At 44.1% G+C, this 15703-nt stretch overlaps 1 protein-coding gene across 1 annotated transcript in view; it reads right to left on the bottom strand.

The window, feature by feature from the left end:
- Positions 1-15703, bottom strand: part of MAP3K1 (mitogen-activated protein kinase kinase kinase 1) — a 463606-nt gene that overhangs the window by 161197 nt on the left and 286706 nt on the right. Inside the window, exon 8 of the mRNA XM_085631362.1 lies at positions 6144-6225. Coding sequence (XP_085487488.1) covers positions 6144-6225 — 82 coding nt within the window. The remainder of the gene's footprint in view (positions 1-6143; positions 6226-15703) is intronic.

The raw sequence follows: 15703 nt of genomic DNA, 5'->3' as shown, positions 1-15703 counted from the left end.
TTACTCATCGGCTGAGGACAGCTATTGATGTAGTGGCCCCCGCACGAAGGGAAAGGGATAGTGGATAGAACTAATGGTGCCCCTTGGTATACGGAAGAATTGAGAAGTGGGAAACAGGCTCTTCGTCAATGCGAAAGGCACTGGCGGAAATCATATTTGCCACTGGCCCGGGAAAACTACAAAATGCAATTAGCCCTCTACAAAGCATCTCTGATTACTGCAAAGTCTGCATACTATGATTTGAAGATCAGGGAAGCCACTAACACCCAAAAGGAGATGTTTAACGTACTCAGGGAGCTGAATAAAAAGAAGGAGTTGAGGTCAGTCGCTAACCAGGAGGACTGCGACAAGATACAGGACTTCTTCTTAACCAAGATTAGACAGATCATTAGGGAAATAGGCACGACTCGTATTAGTCAAGTGTCCTTTCCCGGTGCTTCACCCACCAGACTTTGAGGGAGATACACTATCTGTCTTCCCTGCTCTCGATTTAAATAGTTTAGTTCACTTTATGACTAAAGTAAAGTCTGGGTCACCAGAAAACCCTTGCCCTCGGGTACTCAGAACAGTCCTCCCAGTGGTAGGGCAAGAGATACTGGCCCTACTGAACTGATCCGTGGCAACAGGGAAGGTCCCGCACAAATTCAAGGATGCCATGGTAACCCCTCTGCTAAAGAAAGCAGGGGCAGACCCAAAGAATCTGAAGAACTTTCGACCCATCTCCAGATTGCCATACCTGGCTAAAGTGCTTGAGCAACATCTGCTCAGAGTGTTTGCATCCTTCTTGGAAGAGCATCAGCTGCTACATGCTAGGCAAGCAAGATTCAGAGCTCACAATAGCACTGAGTTGGTGATGCTCTCAGTACTAGATGAGCTACGGACAACAACTGATAGGAAGAACCCTTTGGTGCTGACCCTATTGGACCTCTCACCCGCGTTTGACAGTGAACCACTGGTGGATCGTGTCCGTCGGCAGCGAGTCACGGGGACAGTCATCCAATGGATTGCTTCCTTTTTGGAGGGTTGGTCCTAAAGGGACCAAATAGGGGAACGCAAATCTGGTCTTGGTGCCTTGCCATGGGGAGTTCCGCAGGGCTCTGCATTGTCCCCTCTGCTCATTAAGATTTATCTCCAGCCTCTGATAGCAGCATTGGCTAAACTGGACTGTCAGATATACAACTATGCCGACGGCACTCAACTAATTGTCCGCATTGATAATTCTTCTCAGGCACAGTTCAAGGTACAGACCATCCTTCGGTTTACGATGAATTGGATGACTCTGAACTCACTCAAAGTAAATCCAGATAAGACGGAGGTCCTTGCTATTGCTACTGGGGCTAACACGTGGTCTAGCCTCTTCTGGCCACAAGAGCTTGGCACTACTTCGACACAGGTGCCAGCAGTGAAGAGCCTGGGGATCAGGTTAGACTTCAGGCTAACGATGGATAACCAGGTAGTTGCTGTAGTGGGGAGTTGCGTGGGAATGATGAGGCAATTAAGGAAACTTGTACCCTTGCTGTCCTTCGCTACCTTGCACACTGTGGTGTTGGCTCTAATCCGGTCACGCCTGGATTATGGCAACGCAGTATACCTAGGACTCCCCGATAAACTTCAGCTGGTCTTAAATGACGCAGCGAGACCTTAAATTGCCGAGAAGAACACATACCACACCATTGCTACAGCAGTTACATTGGCTCCCTATTAAGCAGAGGGTCAGGTTTAAGGGCCTGTGCATTGCACATAAGGCTAAGTATGGAGCGGCGCCTAGCTACATTAAAAAACTCCTGAAGCCTTATGTACCTGGACATTGTCTTCGTTCATCAGGGACTCACCTGCTGGCTTGTCTGCGCTTCAGTAAAACCACCCTGGGGGGTCGTGCCTTCTCGGTTGTGGTTCCCCAGATCTGGAATAAATTACCAGAAAGTCGGCGCGGGGAGACGACTCTCCTTCCATTTAGGAAGAAACTCAAGGCCATCCTGTTCACCAAAGAGTTTGGATAAGTTCACCCCAATCCTGCCATCTGCAAGTGTTAAGATATCTCGGGTTCATTGTAATAGCGCGTTGGTGATTTGGCGCTTTACAAATATATTCTAACATAACATAAACAAAGAGCCAAAGTGACACATCAGGATAAACCTAATTGTCACCAACATGGCTGCTATAGGCCTTCTTCTAGCGAAACGCAGAGTAGAGATGAGATGGATGAGGGGTCCTTTGCCCACCCTGGCGGACTAGAAAACTGATCTGGCGTATTGCTCAACACAATCTGACAATTAAAATGCCTTGATGCCAACAAAATGCGCGCCCAAGGACATATGGGGGCCTTTCAGACAATATCCCCTAGTCAGTACAGCTATGGATGACTCCCAGTAGGAGCAGGATCGGGAGGGAGTTGGATGAATGGGCATGATCAGGAGGTAAATATTATATTTGTAGTCTCATATGATGTATATAGCCATGGCACCTTCGTTTAATTTTGTATGTGTTCGATACTATACTTGCCTAGGGGAAGGGAAGCACATGATTCTGTAGCCTGTTCATGTTAATTAAAATGACGTAATTTCAATACTCTGTATTGTAAGGGACTCATGCCTGCAAAATGTCATACTGTGACCTGATCTGTGTTGTCTTGAATGCAATTAGTAGGATGATCGCTCATTGTTGGTTGTGCAATACTGTATTTTTGACATGCAAAATGATAAATAAAGTTACACAGTTCAGACACTTATTAATAAAATGAAATGGTGCACTTACCCATCTCAAACCAGCCAACGACTCCCTTGTGAGCCGCTGGTTTGATACAGTTTGATCTAAAGCAAAGAGATTCTTAGTAGGTGTCTTAAAATCTAACCCCAGAGACCCCGTACTGGTAAGAACACTGAGAAGTGAGTACAAGCAGGCAAGATCCAAACGAATAAAGGACATAAGGGAGAAGGCATGGGAGGACCTTGAACAAGCTTCCAGGTTTGGGAACACCCGGGAGTTCTGGAAAATCATAAATACCCCCTACTTCAAAGACGTAAAAGATCCGTCACTAGACACGCATGTAGGGGAAGAGGCGTGGCTAAAGCATTTTGAGGGCATTTTTAGTTTAAAAGTCATCACAGAATCCACGCAACCTGTCCCAGTAACTCCCCCTAGTAGCTTCTTGACTTTTTCGATCCATGAAGTAAGAATAGGGATGGCACCTGCGTCCCGAGAAAAGCTCCAGGCCCAGACGGCATTCCCATTGACCTCTTTCACGTAAATGGAGACATGTGGGTCCCACTTTTAACAAACTTATTTAACAGCATAGCCATAGAGGCCCCCGCCCCCTCCCACCTTCCTGGAAACATAGTGTTCAAGAAGGGAGATAGGGGCTGTCCGACCAACTATAGACCCATCTCCATTCTGGATACAACTGCAAAATTAATGGGCCGGCTATTATTAGCCAGACTGGAGGCATGGGCACTGGAACAAAACATCTTAATGCAGGCACAATATGGCTTCCAGAAGGGAAAGGGGACGGTGGGCCAAAGTCTTAATCTTTTGCTATGCATAGACAAGTACACAAAGGCCAAGGGCGGAAAGCTATACATGGCCTTCATGAACTTGTCAGCCGCGTTAGATTGTGTGTCCCATCAGAAGATGTGGCCCATGATGGTGGAAATGGGGATCGATCCTCCAATCATTCACTTCATTTATCAGCTATACGCTAACGCCACGGCTTGTGTGAGATATGGCCGAAATGGAGAATGCACACGTGTGTTTAAAATCGAGAAGGGGGTTAGCCAAGGTTGTCTCCTCGCCCCGTTTCTTTTTTCCATCTACACTAACGGGGTGGAGGCAGCCCTGTATGGCTCAACCCTCGACGTTCCCAGATTTGATGACTCCCCCTTACGCTGATGATGCAGTGTTACTAGCAAGGACAGGCGTAGCTCTCCAGAGCCTTTTAACTGCGTATGCTGCCTTTATGGCCTCGCTGGACCTCCTCGTTAATGAAGGTAAATCTTTTATCATTATAGCTGGAGCTACCAGAGGTGCAAAAGTGCCTCATTTTCATTTAGCCTCCCAAAAAATCAAGGTAGTTGATTCCTTCGCATACCTGGGCGTTCTGTTTGACAGCAAACAAACTTGGTCGAAATTGGTTGCAGCCAGAGGCATGGAAAGAAGTCCACTAGCGATAAGAGGCTTTATTAAGAAGCTGGGGGCTGGAGTCTGGGGGATGGCTCATATCAAGAAACTGCAGAGAATGGAAAACACCTTTTTAAGGTCGAAGGGTCTCACTACCACCGACAGCATCTAATTTTATCTTACACCTTGAATTAGGACTCCTTTACTTGTCTGATTGCATTAGGTTGGCTCTGATCCTACTGTGGCTCTCCATCTGGCGGAGGTTGACGGTTAATTTAACCCAACGCATTATTGGCGATTGCCTCAGGTTAGAGGGTCGCAGTGGGATCGGTTGGCTCAGTTATGTAGAAGCTGAGCTAAGAGCCATCGGGCAGGAGGAGCTGTTCAAAGACCCAGCTTCCTGCATGAACGTGTCTAAACAGAAATTGACTGATCTATACATGCAGGGGGCTACTTTTATTCGTAGGGGAGGATTCGTCACCAACAGGCGCTTATCGCCTATGCCTCTGTTCTGCCTAGATCTGCGGGAGAGGATCACTATTTCTGTCTCTCACGTATTATTATGGCTCGACACAGATTTATTCTGGTGCGTTTTTGTCTAAATTTTATCCCCCTGATGCTTGGGTTCCTAGAGAGGAAGTTCAAGCATGATGATCTCCTACTGTGTCCGTGTTACAATGTCTCACCCCAAACTGACTTACATTTGGTACTGTTTTGTAAAATTTATCACAGAGAAAGAGCAGTTTTTATATTACCCATTTTAAAACTTCAAAACTTTAAACAATGCAGGGTGGCACTGTACTTTTTGAAGGCTGTACCCAATCAGTACATCTGTTTTTCAGTAGCATCTTTTTTGTGGGCTTGCATGAGAAAAAGAAAGTCGATGGGCACGCTAACTTGAATCATTGTAAAGGTTACTTAAAATCATGATTGTAAATTGTTTTATGGCTTTAATGGTTTGATATGATGAACTTGTGCTTTTATGATTTTTTTTTAATAGATCGAATAAAGATTTATGGAAATTTGGAGGTAATCAGTGAAATACTAGCTGTACATTGAGTGAAACAGGCAATAGAGAAGACCCATAAAATCACACAGGTCAGAAGTCTAAATTCAGCATTTTTACACCATATTTCCCAAAATCTCATAAGATAGTTTAAGGGCCTGAGAGCTTCTTCCCATGCCAGATATACAAAATAGCAAATTTTAATAATGACTTTCAGAGACTCCACAGCATATCATGTAGGAAGATGCGGAGAGGAACACAGAGATGGAATTGCAATCAGGTTATTGCTCAATCTTACTATTAAAGAGGAGTGCGAGAATTAATACATATAGAATAAAAAAAAGTTTACTTTTTGTTTTCAAGGATACTTCATGAAATTCCCTCTCCCAATACAGTTATATTGTTTTCTGCAGATTTAAAACATGTTTCAAATTGCAGTTGGTTATGGTTAAATGCTGCACCTTTAGTCTATCAACATACTAGTCTCATTTGTACATTTCAATACTATGAGTAACTCTGTAAAGCCCACCACACAACTAACACTAGGACAAGTCATATAACAAATGATATATGGTCAACATAGTGTGTTATAATGTGTGTGCTTGTGGGACAACATTATCATGGAAGAGTAGATGGAAGATGAAAATATCTTCCCTTTGAAAATATGTATTTATTGATCTTTGTTAGATAGTTGTGGTTGGGAGCATTTGAGACCTTTGGTTCACCATTTTAATAGTTTTCATTTTAGGGAAATTTCATTTTTGTTATTTTATGACTTTTACACTATGCTCTGGTTTAGATTTTTAAGCTTACTTCCTTTTACTATTATTTCAATTCTGATAAACACTAACAGGATTATGCAATGTATGCCCTTTATTGGCTTACAAATATATCGGAAGACCATCCTATTTTAGAGTAGCATTCAGGGCCTGAGTTTTATCTAACTTTTAGGGATCCAAACAAGATAGGTATTGCTTCTATACGCAGTGCTGCGGAAACGCACATACAATAATGAGATATGCACCTGTAAAAATCATGTGACCGCCATTTCGATCTACACAGAGGACAGATCAGAGGTTCTTTGTTTCTTCTACATTCCTCTGCCCCTACAAAAAAAACAACAGTAAAAGCAGTTTAATGCATGAAGATTCTATGTACGGACATGTTCGAGCAAATCTTTAAACATTTCTTACACTAAACATTTTTATATTGATTTGGTTTTCCTGATGCTTATGCAGAGTTTCAAATTCAGGATATTAAGAGCCAATCTTGCAGAGGTTTAATCTCCATTGTGTACAGTGGTTAGTATAGTATGCTTATGTTTTGATACCAACATCTTCTCTAAATCATAGTCTGTAGCGTTTTAAGTTTGCTGCTGTGGCAGAAAAGCAGAAGCATCAGTACAGGGGTGCTATGGAAACATTTTAAGCATTTTGCAGTCAAGTTTTTCAAATATGAGCAGGGAAGAGTAATTCCCCTTATTTCAAATAGGGTTACTCCACAGGGAAAAATAGTTAAGCAAATGTCCATTGTACAACAGGTGAGATGGCTGACTTAGAGGACAATGCACCAATCTATGACAGTACTCCTCTTTATTTGAATCGCAAAACTAAAAAATAGACTTCGATCATATGAATCGTGGATTAGGCAGTGGGAGCTGGTTAAGTAGTATATTCACATGCCTCGTGCTCTGTGGTCATCTAGTGCTGGTTTCTAACATGGTCTCTTGTTTTTCTACAAAGTTGGTGTGGAATGACTCGCTACCACACTCCCTAAAACCCACAACGCCTCAAACTCAGACGCCACCATAGATTCATTGCATTTTCTTCACCAGAATTATTCTGTCTATGCACTTGAGCTGTATTTTTTTCTTATTGTGACAGTATCCAGCAGGTGCCACGGTAGGAAGCTCAGAAATAAATTTACAGATTGTTAGGGGTAAGTAGCATTTACCGTTTACAGTATAGGTTGTAACAATGCAGTGCCCTCAACATTTAAAGCTGTTGGCGAAAGAAAGGAGTAGCTGTAGTGCTGAATAAAGTTGTTTGCACCACTTGCGATACAGTGAAAACCTGGCCTATCAAAACAGTAGTGCTTAGTCGTAGTGCTTAGTAGTGTTACTCTCCATCCTGATGGAAGTCCATTGGCTCGGCTTGCCAGCGCGCACCATCTTCAAAACCAGATTACAAATCTATCACAACTAGAACCCTCATATCTTGCAGACAAGCTCACCATCTGTGATGGTTCTTGGCATACCCACAGACAGGACACTAATGTACTACAGGTTCACAGGGTAAAAAAGTTAAAGTTAAAAAAAAGGCAGCAAGTTTCTTCTATCTATGCACCCGGGATGTGCCTCGTACCGTATAGTTTTACCTGTCGGTGTAGTTTTGAAGCTTGAAGACTTTCTGGATTCACTGTGCTCTGCATTATTCCGCCATCTAGTGGTTGTGTCCGGAATTGTAGTCTTTTTTCTCTTTTTTTTGTGTGGCCCAGGTGGGCATCGACATACCACCATTTGGTGTCCTTCATGATGTTGACGCACTTCCTTCCGAAGCTCCCATCTTTGGTTGCCATCTTCGGATTCTTTTTTTTTCTTATCTTGTGTTACTCTTTCTCTTCTTTTAACCTTTAAAGTCTTATTCCTTTTTTAAATCCTTTCCTCCGGTCTCATCCTCCTGACGTAGGAGGGTGGGATCGCTAGTGAATCCAGAAAGTCTTCAAGCTGCAAAACTACACCGACAGGTAAGAAACTATACATTTTGCGGCGTGAATCTTTCTGGATTCACTATGCTGTGCATAGACTTTGTAGCGGTTTGTTATTGCGGTGGCTGGTTGGAAGATGAGCTCTGGTTACTGAATGTGTGTTGTAAGACTTTGTCCTACTTGCTCTTCCTTGTTCATTTGAATATCTACACAGTAGTGCTTAGTGAACATGTGCACTGAAGACCATGTTGCAGCTTGGCAAATATCTTGAATAGGCGTGTTTGCGAGAAACGCAATTGTTACTCCTTTCTTCCTTGTAGAGTGAGCATGAGCTGCTCCTTGTAACTGTTGTCCTGCTGGTTTGTGGCAGAGTTGTATAGTTTGTGCAATCCACCATGCAATGGTATTTTTGGTAACTGGTCGTCCCAATAAACTGCTGGCAAAGGATACAAAGAACTGCTTTGTCTTTCTGCACTCCTTTGTCCTCTCTATATAGTGCATTACTGTCCTCCTAGCGTCCAGTGTGTGTAGCGCCCTCTCAGGGCTTATGGTTGGTTTTTGGTAAAAACTCGGTATTTGGATTGTTTGATTGACGTGGAACCGTGACAGCACCTTTGGCATGAAATGTGGGTCCGTTTTCATTACAATCATATCATTGTGTATCTGTAGGTAAGGCTCTTGAAGTGTTCGCCGTTGTAATTCACTCACTCTTCGTAGCGATGTGATAGCTACTAAGTAGGCTGTTTTAGCCTGAGCATGTAGCTTTGTGAATAGGCTCAAATGGTGCTTTCATCAATTGAGTTAGCACTACGTTGATGTTCCATGCTGGTGCTGGCATTCTGTTTGGAGGTGCGATTCTCTTTGCCCCTTTTAGAAATCTTTTAACTACTTGGGAGGTGAAGAAGCTTTTTCCCTGATTCTCCTCTTGTGTAAGCCACTATCGCTGCTAAGTGCACCCTTAGGGATGTGTAGCTTAGTTTATTTTGTAGTAGATGCGTTAAGTATTTTAGTACTGTTGATTCCCTTTGCAGTTTCTCCCTAATACACCATTTGGAGAATGCTCTCCACTTTGCTACATAGCACTTCCTTGTGGTAGGTCTCCTTGCCTCCCTGAGCACCGCCATTGTGCTTGCTGGTAGATTGAGGTGTGCAAATTCTAAGTCTTCAGGAGCCATGCTGCTAGGCTGAGGCTCTCTGGGTGTAGCACCCTTCCATCCTGCATCGTTAACAGGTTCCTTCTCTTTGGGAATCTGTGTGCTGGTGCTTGCGCCATTTCTACTATTTGTGAGAACCAGGACTGTCTGGCCCACTGAGGTGCTACTAGTATTGGCATCATGTTGCTGATCCTGCATTTGTTGAGTACCCCGTGTATCAGAGGTATCGGGGGAAAAGTGTATGCAAATGTCTTTGACCAACTTATCCATAGCACATTCCCTTGGGACCGATGGTCTGGTTGTCTGGATGCGAAGTGTTGGCATTTTGCAGTGTTGCAAATAGGTCTATTTGCGGTGTACCCCATTTCCGGAATAGTTTCTCTATATCCTGTTGGTTGAGCTCCTATTCGTGGGATGCTGACGTTTGCCTGCTGAGTCTGTCTGCTTCCACATTGTCCTTCCCTGGGAGATATACTGCTAGTATGTCTATCCTTAGTGGAATGGCCCACGTCCATATTTCCTGTGCTAGCCCGGATAGTGCTACTGATTGTGTTCCTCCTTGTTTGTTGATGTAGAACATGGTAGTTGTGTTGTCTGTCTGGATCAACACCCTGTTTCCGTACAGTTCCTTCTGAAAGGCTTTTAAGGCTAGGATCACTGTTTTTAGCTCTAGGTAGTTGATGTGTTTGAACGGATCCTATTGCGACCATAACCCCCTCACCTTGAGTTTGTTCATGTGCGCGCCCCACCCCAGCTGGGAGGCGTCTGTTGTGGTGGTCACTGTTGGAGTTGGCTGTGTGAATAGTTTCCCCTGTGACATGTTTTCCTTGTTCCACCACACTATCTCCTGATGCACTGCGTGTGTGACAACCACTAGATCTTCCCAACTCCCTGTTGCCTGTGACCAATCATGCTGTATCCATTCCACAGTCTCATGTGGAGGCGAATATTTGGGACCAGGTGTATGCATGATGCCATCATTCCAATTAGCTTGCTCAATGTCCTCACTGTCAGAGCTTGCCCCCTGCGGTAAAGACGTGTCTCCTTCAGTATTGCCAAGGTTCTCTTTGTGCTGGAGAACACCTTGCCCTGTATGGTGTTTATCTCCGCTCCTAAGAATATATCTTCACCTGTTCCGGTTCTATTGAAGATTTTCCCTAATGGATTGAAAAACGCAGTTGGGTTAGTGTTTGTATCACCTGCTGGATGTGTTGTTTGCATTGGCTTTAAGAGCTTGCTTTTACGAGCCAGTCGTCGAGGTAGGGGTATATGTGTATCCCTTGCCTCCTTAGGTGCGCTGCTATTGCTGTTAGACATTTTGTAAACACCCTTGGTGAAGATTTGAGTCCGAATGCTAGTACTGCGAACTGGTAGTGAGTTTGGTTGATAACAAACCTTAGTAGGCGTTTGAGTTCTTTGTTGATGCGGATGTGTAAGTACGCATTTTTTAAGTCTATAGTTGCCATGTAATCCCCCTCCTGTGTCTGGGGTATTATCTCTTGCAGAGATGTCATTATGAATCTTGTGTCCTTATGAACTGATTTAAGAACCTTAGATCTAGAATAGGTCTTAGTGTTTTGTCCACTAATGGTACAAGGAAGTTGACCCTCTTGTTCCTTTCCTTGTACGGCACTATTTCTATTGCCTCCTTGCTGAGCAGTTCCTGCGCTTCCAGTAGCAAGAGCGAAAGTTCCTTTACTGAGTGCAACTTGTTCTTTGGTCTTCTGTTTGGAGGTTATTTCTCTACCTCTATACAGTAGCCATATTGTATAATGTTTATTATTCATTTGTTCGTTGTGACAGTCCTTCATTCCTGGAGGAAGTCCCTTATTCTGCCTCCTACTGGTGTTATATGTCTGAGGAACTGTTTGTTTTGTAAAATCAGGTTTTGGCTTCTGTTTTGATACCCCCCTAGAGGTGTTGTTAGGATGGGCGTTTGCCTTACGGCGAAGTCACTTGGAGTTGGGTTGTTGCCCTCCTGGGATGACCTCGTCCATTTGAGCACCCTCGAAAGGACTGGCCTCGTGGCTGGTACTGCCAGTTTTTCTGCTGCTGTCCCTGCTGCTGCTAGCCCTGGCCGTGTCCTTGATAACCTTGTTGGAAGGTTTGGTGCGATGTACTAGGTAGGTTGCCTCCCCTACCATTTGGCCTTAAGGGTGTACCCCTTCTCATCCCTCTGAACTGCAGTGGTCTCATGGACCTTGCGGTCTCGTTGTCCTTCTTGAGCTGAGTAAACTTGTCGTCAACCTGCATTCCAAAAGATTGCTCTCCGTTGAAGGGAGTGTTCAGGATGTTGTCCTGAACCTCCGGCTTGAAGCCTGAAATCCTGAGCCATGCGTGCCTTCTCTCTGTCACCCCAATTATCGTTTGCCTGCTGGACGTCTCCGTTGCATCCAAGGCCGACTTCAAACATGTGTTCGCCATGTTTTTCCCTTCCTCTACCAGGTGGGATGCCCTTTGCTGGTGCTGTTCTGGTAGAAGTTTTAGGAGTTGCCCCACTTCCTCTCAGTGTTGGTATGCATGCCTGTTGATTAGAGCGTTTGAGTTGGCGATGCGCCATTGAAACGCTGCACTCCGTTCTACTTTCCTCCCCATGAGGTCCATCCTTGTCTGGAGGTGGTCCGACATTTGTGGGTACATTGGCCCTCTTCCTAGCCGTTGCGATTATTATTGAATCGGTTGGCACTGATCCCTGAATGTATGCAGGGTCCTTTGAGGAGTGTTTGTACTTCTTTCCTGTCCTCAGGGTCACTGATTTACATACAGCTGGCTCCCTGAAAGCCTCCCTGCCCTGGTCCAGCACACTAGGGAGCATGGGCAGGAACTGACTCCTTGTTTATGGAGAAAACACGCCTTGGGCTTCTCCTCCAATTTTACTCCATATGTCTCTGCAGCCTTTTTAACCACCATATTATAGACCTCTATATCGTCTGGTGGTGAAGGCCTCGAAGGGTATGTGTCTTCTACTCCTTCCGCCAATTCGGCATCAAGGTCATGCCACTCCAAGTCTTGCACCTCCGAGGATGTTGAGTTCTGATAGGTATGCTGATCTTCCTCGCCTTCGCAGTAATACAGGGCCTCTTCCTCCTGTCCCTCGACCGGTTCAGGCGTTTTCGGCAGTTCAGGGTCTTCGACAGCCCTTTCGACCTAGACCGCGGGCTTAGGCGGACTGGTGTACTGGCTCATCTTTTCGTCGAAGTCCTTCTTTCGCTGCAGGATGCTCACCATTTTTGGCCTCCAGCCTCCTTTTCTTTCTCTCCATCTAGGCAGCTTGTTCGGCGTCGAGATTTTGAGCCCTTCTTTTCTCGGCATCGAGGTGTCCTTTTCGGGGGTATCCTTCGTGGGTTTTCGCCGACTGGGAGTCCTTTTCGAAGGATCCGCGGGGCTGCTTGACCTTGGGTGCTGTTGCTTTCGCCGAGTGCTTCGACAGCAATGATCCCTTCGAGGACTTTGCTTCACTCTTACGAGTGTCACTCAAGTGTCTATGGGTCGGCGACTGACCTCCTTCGATGTTTTCTTTTGGACTTAGACGACCGTGCAGTCCTTTGGTCCTTCTGCGATGTTGTCCTCCACTCCACGAGAGAGGCCCAAGTCTCAGAGCAATGGAGATGGCCCCTGCATGGTGTAGTTCACCCTTCTCTGCCTCTCTCTTACTCGGAGGGTCTTGGGTATGAACGCCGAGCACGCGTTGCAGTCCTCGCTGTTGTTGTCGAGCGGCAGGCAGAGGTTGCAGACCGGATGCTGGTCCTTCTGGGCGTATCTGTGGTGGCAATTGGTGCAAAACTTGAAAGGTGTTTTGTCCATCCTCGCGCTCAGGGAGCCCCCTGTGGGCTCATTTTTTGTTGAACATCGAGATCACGGCTGAAAACCTTCTCCTTGTCATCCCGGTTGCATATCCTGTAGCTAGGGTTGATATCTGTGATTTTCGTCGATTCTCTCTCCAATTCTCTGGTAATGATCCAGACCCAATGGCGGAAAAAAGATTGCGAAAACGGCGACTAAAGGTGGGACCCTGTACAGTGCTTTGTTGCCTTTTTGTTAGGCCAGCACCAGAGAAATACCATGTACATACACAAGTGTTTAAAAGTGTGCACTGATGTCTACATAGCACATTTCCAAATGTCCACAAATGCAACCGTGCTCCTTTTGCAGGCTCCGAGTAAGCCTGGGTGTGCAAACTAAAGTTTATGGGTGCATCTGCTAACCCAACTGCTGAGGTTTTACTCTTAAAATTATCTTACAGTTGCCTCTGATGGATTACCATGCTTTCAAATTTTTTTGAAGGATAGCATTCTCTAATGGTAAGACAGCTAGCTTCTTTCAGAATTTTCATAAGTTCTTGAGGTAACCAAGTAAATCTATTCACAGATTTTAGGATTTAAATGGCTAGGTTGAAAGATTGAGGGTTTGGGTGAAATAGCTGGTCCTCTTACTAGTTCAAGTGGCAAAAGTGGTAGCCGGCAGCATGGCTCAAAGATTTCAAGGACTTTAGAGTTCCATGCCTGTCTTGCTATCATGGAAGCAATGAGAATCATGCTGAAGGAAATTTTTTACTAGAGATTGAAAGAGTATTAGTAAAAGGGGAAGCGTAATCAAATCTCTCTGATCAATTCACCGAAAAAGGGAGGCGTCTTAGACCGGAGTAGTGTATACCTGGAGAAGGAATTCTAAAGCCATGATATACTGTTGCTGCTCTTTAAGTGACGACTTGCCGTGAAATAATAAGTCTGACTTGTGAGATCTGTAGTAGCTATTACTCAGACTACACTAGATCTTACCAAACCTCAGTCACTTGAGACCACTAATGTATAAAGGGGCATGTTTGGAGAGGTGTCTTGGAAACTAAAACAAAGCATTAAGCCAACAACTTAATTATTTTCCTCAACGTCAGAAACAGTGATGTCTGGAAAGAGGAATTGCTGTCTCAAACGCCAATATCCTCTCTGGTGCTGGATAAGCTTTTGAAGGGATAGAATTGGGTACGGCAATCAAAATGTTTATCAGTTGTGAATGCAGAAACAACTTCCTAGCATTAATGGTAAGCCCCTGTCTGTCCAGCAACGTTACAGTATGCAGAATGTGTAATTCCAATGTCTGAGCCATATTTCTCCTTTTCCAATCAGTCGTCCAGGTACGGATAGATGTGAATGCACTGCCGCTACTGCCGAGCATCGAAGTGAAAACCCAGCAGATTTTATTACAAAAGACAATACTCAGAACTGGCAAAGTTTGACATGTAAAACAAATTTAAGGTACTAATAATTCCTCTAGATTCAGAGTTCAGAAGTCTTCTTTCTAAAGTAGTGGGACCACTTTCTGACAGTCCTCTTGAAATGCAGCATTCTGCTATCCTGATTTAATGATCTTATGTACGGAATTAGTCTGAAGGACCCATCCTTCTTTGGGATAATGAAGCATACAGAATACACTCTGTGTGTATTTCCTCTATTGCACTCTTGTATATTAGAGATGACAATAGAGCAGTAAATGTACTTTTCTTGGTCTTGTCAGGGAAAGGGGCAGGTTGAGTAAAATGCTCCAACTTTAAGCACTATTCTTTTTGAACTCCCTCAATCTTCCACCTAACATCTAGGGGAATGTGTACTGACTAATTGATTAGAGACTGAGAAACCTCTTTCTATAGTTCTTCTTGCCCTTGAACTTCAACAAAAAGTGCCCCGCTCATACTGCTGAGTTAAGGAAACTGCTAGTGACTCCGCCCGCTTGGAGCCATTCATGTCACCAATAGTGTTGCTTTGTCCTGAATACTGGGCATCTGCCCCGCAGCCAGCTATATTAATTTCACAGTTGCCAAAGTGCATGCATAGAATATAGATTTTCTCAAACAATCACTACTTGTGGTCCAAAAAGATGTTCTCCATTGAACGGAATATATAGTAGGTATTGCTGAACCTCAGGTGCAAATCAAGATACTTGCAACCAAGAAAGTCATAACGAACATACCAGTGCTTGTGAACTGGTGATCTGTAGTTTGGAACATCTCCAATAGCCACTTTTTTACCTGCGTTTATTTACTCACTGTACTTATTAGGTTATGGGCTATCACCTGCGCCCCATCTACGAGAGAATTTTTGGCTACATATATCACCAGTGAAAAAAATAAACAACATTATGGAGCTGCCTTGCATTATATTCTGCTGTCGAGGCAATAGCCCTCTTCTTCACTGTTGTCATAAAATTCTGTTTTTGCTGACAGCATGAGTTGTGACAGTGCTACAAAGGTTCTTAATCATAAATTCAGACAACAAAAACTAGTTTTCTGATTATACTGACCAATTCGCACAACAAAATTAGACTTTACATTTGTGGGGCCTGTGGTACTGTGTGAGGCCAGATCATATGGTCCTGCATCAAAATGAAAAATATTTAGTCATGTACTCGACAGAACTCAGTTACTGGATGTTTCAGGGGTGGACTTTCTATTTCCCCTATTGTCATCTACACTGAATCTTAAACTCTGCTGGTAAATAACAATGTTGGCTATACATGCCTTCATAGTGGCTGAAAACTGGATTCGGAATAATGAGAATACAAAATGGATTCTGAATAATGAAAATACAAAACACTCCATTGATCGAAGACTGGCTTGAAAACTATCATCAAACATGAACGCATAATGTACCTATGCTGTACTGACAATGGTATGTTTGACAAAATATGGAACAATTTCTACAAATTACTTGCCACAATTAAAAAATCTTAC

This window comes from Triturus cristatus, chromosome 2_1 (assembly GCF_964204655.1).
Source record: "Triturus cristatus chromosome 2_1, aTriCri1.1, whole genome shotgun sequence".
NCBI lineage: Eukaryota > Metazoa > Chordata > Amphibia > Caudata > Salamandridae > Triturus > Triturus cristatus.
Note: the sequence above shows the minus strand (reverse complement) of the source record. Positions and strands in the feature narration are given on the sequence as shown.